Below are 8,876 nucleotides of genomic sequence, written 5' to 3'. Positions count from 1 at the left end.
TTGAAGCCCAGAGTAATTGATAATTAAAGCAGAGTTAAGTAGTGCGTACCATGTGCCAGTAACTGTTCTATGTACAAGGTGAGTACTATTTTAATATCCCTTTAACAGATCAAGAAACTGAGACATGGAGAGGTGAAATAACTTGCCAAAGATCGTAGAGCTCATCAGTGGTAGAACTGTGCTTCCAACTTAGTCCATGGAGCTCCAATGTTTATGCTTTGAACCTCTCTACTGCATTGCTACTCCACTGAAATTTTGCCCATGGTCACACAGCAATTTAGAAAGAGAACTAGAATAGCAATTCACTTCATCTCTCCCCAGATCTACTGCTCATACTACTCTGCAATACTATCTGCAATACTATCTTCACTTATTGGAATAATTCTTTGTAAAAACAGAATAAACACTTTTTTCAAAGGCAGAAAAGCCATATAGAATCAAACTTCTGTTTGCATAATAAAGCATATTTACACTAATTGGATTAACCCCTAATACAGCTGATCACCAAAGTACCATATAAAGGATAGTCAATAATTATAAAATAAATTAAACAACCTTTTTCTAATTTTTTTTCTGTATCTTAAGAGTTATTTAATTGGCATTTGCAAAGTTTAGAAAGATAAGCACATATCTAAAATGCCAAATTTATATTAAAATTGACAAATACATTTATCCTTTATGAGTATGAGGTAATTCAGTGTCATGCAGATAGTACATGCAGAATACTGACTCGAAGTGTTTTTATTTGTATCTATTGAATAATATAATTCAAAAACTCTTTGATTTGTAAAAATTTGCTATTGTCAGACCCTTTGAAATCCTTAAAGGGTCTTAGTTCTTTAAGTTCTAAAGGCCTTAAAGTTCTCTTAGACTACTCAATCCCACAGCATTTTTAATGACAAAGCATATTCCTAAGGTCAGAAAACTTAGCAAACTGTAAAATTCACCAACTAGGCTAAATTTTTTTTTTTACATAATATGCATTAATGTGTCTAATACACACGTTTTTGAGAACAGAATTTGGGGAATACTGGTGTAGTGTAGAACATGAATAGGAAAGGCAGATTATGGAATGAGACATGTCTTATAAGAAGAGCAACGTGGAGGCTGATTTGGTTCATCCCTCTACCAAGTAAAGGAAGCCCACTGCACAGCATCTGACAGGAGGTGTCTACCTCAACATTCTGGGGGACAAAATACTGGCAGTAAAGCAGCCCATCACATTACAAACCCCTTAGACAATCCTTCGATGACCTCCATAATCTGACCAAATCCAAATGTACCCATTCACATAATGAAACTTAATTCAGGCCCTGGTTCTCCTAACCCTTGACATGCAAAATGGCAGATACCTTTCATCAGTGAAATCAACCCAGATCTATCAGTTCTCTCTTTCCTTCCTAGTGATCAACCACATATGTTGGTATTTGATTGGATTTTCCAAATTATTTTACTCTAATTATTTTATATGCTAATTCTTTTTCCACCAAGTCTCACATACAATTCCTCTGCAAGTTTATAAAGAATGTTGGCACAGGGTTGAAGAAATACATGGCCGTTTAACCCTTCAGCCCAATGCAAAGTAGAAAACAAATATTTAATGTACACTCTCCAAGCAAACCAAGTAGGTATGCTTAAAAGATAGATTAACCATGTCATTTTAATAAGGAGAACTCAGGCATTTTTCTTTTTAATAATGTCACAAGATTTGCATAGTGCGTTGATCAAAAAGAATCTTATAAGCAGGAAGGTAGAAAATTGGAACTATCACAGAAATTTAACTAGAAGGAGCCAAGGTGACTTGAAATGGTAAATACATTTCTCTAATCATTTTTAAACTACCAAAAGGGCATGAGAAGAAACACAGGAGATTGATTTACATTCATTCTTCCTTGCTTGCTAACTAAAATATCATAAAATTATTTTGATGTACTTTCTCCTCTCTCTACCACCATCTTGTCCCATGTCAATGTGTCATATTCCTTTAAAATTATTTTTGACTTTGGTTAGGATTTGGATAGATTTTGGTTGAAATCCTTTTATTCTTCATATTTTGATTCTCATCTTTTACTTAAGTGACAAAGACAGCCAAAATTGTTGAGTAATTGAACCAGTTTTGAAAGGACAGCAAAATTCCTCTGGTCCTATTTGCCCCAAATCCTTTATGTGTGTTAGGAAATAAAGGTTTACTTGGAACAAACATTTCTAAGAGAGAAGTTACGTGAAAGAATAATCTGTTGTTTATCCCTCAGAGATGCATTTAATGTAATAGTTTCATATAAGGATGAGGACCAAAAATTGTCTGGGTTTGAATCTCCACCACTATGTCTTGAGCAAATTATTTAACTTCTCTGATCCTCAAGAAGCCTACAATCTTGGGGGCTATTAAAATTAGATTCCATAGTCCCTGCCCGACTCTTACAGCTACATAATCCCTCAAGTAGCAGCACTCTGAAAAAAATAAGGCATGAAAGGAAAGTTTATACTCTTTTTAATAAACACTTGCACGGTCATGTCAGGCAATGTTCTAAGCACTTTACAAATGTCACCTCAGGTAATCCTTACAATAATCCTGTGACCTATGTATTTTATAATCCACATTTTACAGGTGAGGAAATTTAGGCTCAGATAGGTCAATGGCGGGCCTGGGATCCAGCTTAAGCAGCCTTACTACAGAGGAGCTTTTGCTTTATCAATGGCCAAAGAAATGTAAAAAACACTGGTTTAAATAGTTAAGTATGTTGCCCTACAACAAAAAGATACAAAGCTATTACTATGCAGGTATGCATTGGTGAATCTCCAAGAAATGTGTATGGTAATCAGGATTTCCCATAAAGTTTGACCGCAGAATTGAAAAAAGTATATTCTTTCAAGAATCTTCTCATAGGAATTGTACTCCTTGAAAAAGTCTCTGGGAGGAAAGGAAAAATACAAATAAATAGCTTAAATCATATAGATCTGTCCTCTGTAAAAGGGTTTCAGTAACAGATTAGAAAAGAAAATAACTATAAATGACTTAATTTCAAAGATGCTAAGAGACAGTTTTAAGCAATTTATTCTGAAAGAAATAAAAAGCTTTAAGGTAAAGAATCCAGATTAAAAAAACAAGTTTAAAATACCAGTGGGAAAAGCATTTCTCTTAGTCTTGATGAGTGCAACTTTAAACATCTGTCTACTTGAACTTATTAAGATTCCAGGGCACATTTTATAACTCTGAGCAGTGTTATCCACTCTGCATAATTGTTTCCCTCCCACTTAACTCCCTTTAGAATGTCAGTTGAAAGAGATATTTCCACTTTCTGTTGTAAACCATTATAGTTATTGTTCCTATTAGGCAATTGATGCATTAACTTTCAAAAGTGATGCATTCCAATATTGGATAAAATATTTGCTTTTATATAATCTCATTAAGAGATCTCTAGAGCCTTTTGAATGATATTATCTACATGAATACTGATTTAGTAATTGCAAGTACTACTAAGGCTTAGCTGGGAAAATAATAGACAACACCATTATAATTACAAACTTGTTCATAATCCTTTAGCCTTTACAAAGTGCCTTCTCAAATTTGATTCTCAATCTTTGTGAAATAGGAGAGGTATCAATGTCCTTACTTTGTGGATGAGAAATTTAAGTCCCACAAAATAAGGAAATTACCAAAATTCATACAAATAGAAGATAGTAAAAATTTGATTTGTTTTTTATTTTAAATTTCTTGATGCTGTTTCATGATTTGTGTAAAAAATTGAATTATAATTTAGAATAATATCCTTTTCATTTTAAAAGGGGGTTTTTTCTAAATATAAAAATAATATTAAAAGTATTAACATAAAATGGATAATAATCTTTCACATATCTTATTTCTTAATGTGTTTGTTTTTAAATAAACAGATTGGAATGAGTAGATGATTTTCAAATTTGCTGTCTAAAATGAGTGGTGGGTTCCAGCACTTCTGACAGGGTTTGTATCTCTTTGAGTAAAATACATGTTTCTCCCCTGAATTCATACATTTGAATCCCTAATATAAAGCAGAGGGAAGGAAGGATGGAAGGAAGGAAGGAGAGAAGGAAGGGAGGGAATAGAAATGCAGAGACCTATCCTTGTCTTAAAATGGGAAATTCATTACCTCTGTTGCCATTTCTTACTTCTTCCTCCCAGCCTGCCAACTCATCCTTCAAACTCCAATCATATACTATGTAAACATCCCTCATATGAGTTTTGTTCCCGGCTATGTGAACTTCGCTTTTTTTTTTTTTTTCAATTTTTATTTTATATTGGAGTATAGTTGCTTTACATGTTGTGTTAGCTTCAGGTGTACAGCAAAGTGATTCAGTTATACATGTACATATATCCACGCTTTTTCAGATTCTTTTCCCATATAGGTTATTACAAAATATTGAGAACTTAGTGTAACAACCCAGAATTTAGAGAAATCAGTCTTACTATGCTATTGTCATGCTCACTTTCCTGGCATATGTGATATTTATTGCAAAAGAAGTCATTTTTGTTACAAGGATATTTGTAGCTATTAGTAAAATAGACTAATATTACACTGTAAAATGGTGTAAATCCTATAATCCTATAAATTCAGGGAATTTATAGGAAAGGGCACTTAATTAAGGATTTGGGACTATACAACCCATAGTTCTTGAACATGCTCTTGACAATGTGCTTGATTTTGTTGCCATGGTAGGCCATATGATATTTCCTCATTAAGTGCATTTTCCACAAGATACTTGGTTACTTTTTAGTAGATAATGAGAGTGGTAAACAGTACCTTCAGTTTTCATTCCCTAGATCAATCATTCTATGTCTCTATCATGAGTGTCAATATAAAATAAAAGTATCTAATTATGTCCAACAGGACAGGTAGTATGAGCTAGTCAGGTGACCATAAATAAATAGATTCAAAAATAGAAACTAGTTTGAGAAATAGTAAATAAGGGTCTTGTTTCTATTTCAAAAGTTGATTTCTTAACATCACACTGTTTCTCCCCTATACTGAGTTTACTTTTTTGCTAAAACATTTGTTTCTTTCAGAGGGCAGACTCTGGCACCTAACTACCTGAGTGTGTACTTGGATTTCCCCATTTAGAGAAACTGTAAACCTTAGGCAAGTTACTTAAGGTTTATCAGCTTTGCTTTCTTTATTTCTTAGATTGTGATAATAGGAATAATGCCTACTTTTTAATAAGGTATGAAGAAGCAAATGAGCAAATGCATGCAAAGTGCCATGGTGATTAGTATATAATGATTAATAAATGTTAGTTTTTATTAATATAGGTCCAGCTAAGTTCAATACATTAATGTAAGTACTACAAAGGGAACCTTAGGAAACATCAGATATTGAGATCCCATAATTATCAGAGAATTTTTGGTTCCCATTTCCTTCAATATTTTGAAATATTCCTTCAAAATATTTACACCTTTTTACAGTGTAATATTTTTCATCAAGAAAAGAAACAATGGGGAATTCCCTGGTGGTCCAGTGGCTCGGACTCTGTGCTTTCAATGTCGAGGGCCCGGGTTCAATCCCTGGTTGGGGAACTAAGATCCCACAAGACACGTGGCACAGCCAAAAAGAAAAAGAAAAAAGAAAAGGAACAATGCTAGCCTAAACTGGGAAATATTTCTAAAATATAATACTGCCTTATTCCTCAGACCATTTCATATACACAGTAAAGAAAAGAGATGTTTAGGAAAGTCCAACTTTTAACATCTCCCAATATGTATTGATCAAAGAACTTACAAAGAATAAAGTAATGATTGTAAAGTATAATAAATTATCTGATTAGGAAGTAGAGAATGCTTTAGTAACATGAAAATAGGGGCACTACATCCAAGGTGGGCTGCCTGGGCCAGGGGAAATTTAGGGAAAACTTTATAAAGTAAGTAAAATTTAAGGTAAGACCTACAAATGTATAGGAAAGAACTGATAAAGTGAGTGGTGGGAGTGAAACTTATAGGTAGGTGTTAGATTGAAAGTTCAGGCAGGAAACAACATATGTGAAGACTTAGAGGTAAGAATATATGGAATCTCAGGAGAACTCAATGTATTTCCATCTTGCTGGGAGTGGAGAGATGGATGTGGGGTGATATTTTTGAAATGGGTTGAAGTTGGGGTAAGAGTTGAAGTGGGAAAAAAGAAATGGGCTCAAATAAAATACACAAGTTCAAGAGTATGGACAATATCCTAAGGGCAGTAACCTATCAAAAATTTGAATTTTTTAAAGAGGGAACACTGAAGACAGGGAACAGACAGGAATGAATTACAAAACAGAGTCGGCAAGATCAGGTAAGAGGTGGAAGCAATAATCCAGAAAAGGGATGAGGATGGGATGAGGGAGGAATGGGTAGTGATGCTAGGAATGGAGAGAAACACAGGGTGGGCCAAAAAGTGCCTTCAGTTTTTTAAGTAAAAATAAAAGACACATTTTTCATTTTCACCAAGAACTTTATTGAACAACGTATTCGCCCTTTTGTTCCACTATCTTCTGCCATTTTTCAGGCAACTTCATAATTCCATCTTCCCAAAACTTTTTTTCTTTTTGAGCAAAGAACTGTTCTGGTGCCTTTTACAGTTTTCCAAGGAATTGAAATTTTTTTCCATTGAGAGAATTTTGTAAAGACTGAAATCAATAGAAATCCAAAGGTGCAATGTCTGATGAATACGGCAGATGAATCAGAACTTCCCAGACAAGCTCTAATAGTTTTTGCCTGGTCGTTAAATAAACATGCGGACTTGCGTTATCCTGATGCAAGGTTATGCATTTTCTGTTGACTAATTCTGGACGTTTTTCATCAAGTGCCACTTTCAGTTGGTCTAATTGGGAGCAGTACTTGTTGGAATTAATCGTTTGGTTTTCCAGAAGGAGCTCATAATAGGGAACTCCCTTCTAATCCCAACATATACACAACATCACCTTCTTTGGATGAAGACCGGCCTTTGGTGTGGTTGACGGTGGTTCATTTCGCTTGCCCCATGATCTCTTCCATTTCACATTGTTGTACAGTATCCACTTTTCATAGCCCATCACAATTTGTTTTAAAAACGGAACGTTTTCAATACGTTTCAGTAGAGAATCTGATGTGGAAACATGGTCAAGAAGGTTTTCTTTCGCTTAACTTATGTGGAACCCAAACATCAAAGCAATTAAGATAACCAAGGTGGTTCAAATGATTTGCAATGCTTGATTTATACATTTTGAGTATGTTGGCTATCTCCTGCATGTTATAACATTGATTGATCTCAATTAATGTCTCCATTGGATTGCTATCAACTTCAACTGGTCTACTGACCATGGAGCATTGTCCAGCGAGAAATCTCCAGCACGAAACTTCCAAACCACTTTGACATGTTCGATCAGTCACAGCACCTTCTCCATACAGTGCACGAATCTTGTTTTGTGTTTCATTTGCGTTTTTACCTTTCTTGAAATAATAAAGCATAATATGCCAGAAGTGTTGCTTTTCTTCTTCCATCTTCGATATTAAAATGGCTACATAAAAATTCACCAATTTTGATAAGTCTTTTTTTAAAAGCATGCTGATATGACAGCTGTCACATACAATCTAACAAAATTGTTTCAAATAAAGTTAAAGATAACTAAGTGCTACTAGAGCCATCTTACGGAAAAAAACAAATGACATTTTGGCCCACCCAGTAGATTTGATGCCTATTTGGAAGGATGGAAGGCTAGGAGGATGTGGTTATCTCTGTGATCCTGCCTATATGATATCAGAAGAAGAGAAGATCCTCCCACAATCCCTTGCTCTCTTCCTTTCCAACCCCGGAATGGCAGGATGGCTTCCGCAAAGAAGGGTGGCGAGAAGAAGTGTCAGTCCACCATCAATGAGGTGGTGACCAAAGAACACTCTATCAACATTCACAAGTACATACAAGGAGTGGGTTTCAAGAAGCGTACCCCTCGGGCACTCAAAAAAATCTGGAAATTTGCCATGAAAAAGATGGGAACTCCAGATTTACACATTGACACCAGGCTCAAGAAAGCTGTCTGGGCCAAAGGAATAAGGAATGTCCCATACCATATCTGTGTGCAGTTGTCCAGTAAGTGTAATGAAGATGTAGATTCACCAAACAAGCTCTATATGTTGGTTACCTATGTACCTGTCCCCACTTTCAAAAATCTACAGATAGTTAGTGTGTATGAGAATTAACTGCTGATTGTCCAATAAAGTTATAGAAGCAAAAGAAAAAAAAAGCAGAGACGACTCAAGGAATAAGGTTCAGGATGGGGTTATGGGAGTAAATGTCTGAACTGGACTGGGAAAAACACTCCATGTAGATGAAAATGTCAAGAAATTGAGGATCAGGATATCGGTAAAACAGAAGTCACCCAAAATAGTAGAAGAGCCTAGTGAGAAGAGAAAGATTACCAGTCACGTGCTATTTTGTCTGTAAAAATTAATGCAGAAAGAGTAATCAAAACATCAGTGGTTGAGAACAAAGAAAAAGGAAAGGTTATAGTCTTATACCATTAGCCTCAAAGGCATGTAGAAGTCTAAACATTCCTGGAGGATTATGGTATGAATATGAGAGAGTATGAAGCAAGGAGGACACCTAGTGTATCTTTCCAATTCTGGGGAAAGGAAGGGATAAAACAATGAAGCTGCTTCACTTGAGTGGGGAGGTTGAAAATTAGCTCTCATGAGACCACGGCTTGTTCTGAACACCCATTCCCCTATAACACGCCAACCAATGTGGACAGGCTGGTTCTTACAACTCGTTTTGTCCATCTATCATTATGCAAGATTGGAGATGAAGGGAGTAAAAGAACTGAAGGGGAGTTTGTTGCAAATGGGTCTCCCGATGGTCTAGTGGGAGCGTAGGGAGGATCAACTCCTTGCCTTGCTG

The 8,876-nt window shown here is 35.4% G+C and overlaps 1 protein-coding gene across 1 annotated transcript; it reads left to right on the top strand.

The window, feature by feature from the left end:
* The first annotated feature begins 7,804 nt into the window (after positions 1-7,804).
* Positions 7,805-8,179, top strand: LOC102990935 (60S ribosomal protein L31-like). The gene has a single exon (XM_055080634.1). The coding sequence runs from the start codon at positions 7,805-7,807 to the stop codon at positions 8,177-8,179; it is 375 nt and encodes a 124-aa protein (XP_054936609.1).
* Positions 8,180-8,876: the final 697 nt, after the last annotated feature.

The sequence above is a fragment of the Physeter macrocephalus genome, chromosome 19 (genome assembly GCF_002837175.3).
Source record: "Physeter macrocephalus isolate SW-GA chromosome 19, ASM283717v5, whole genome shotgun sequence".
NCBI classification, from domain to species: domain Eukaryota; kingdom Metazoa; phylum Chordata; class Mammalia; order Artiodactyla; family Physeteridae; genus Physeter; species Physeter macrocephalus.
This window is presented reverse-complemented; position numbering and strand designations above follow the sequence as displayed.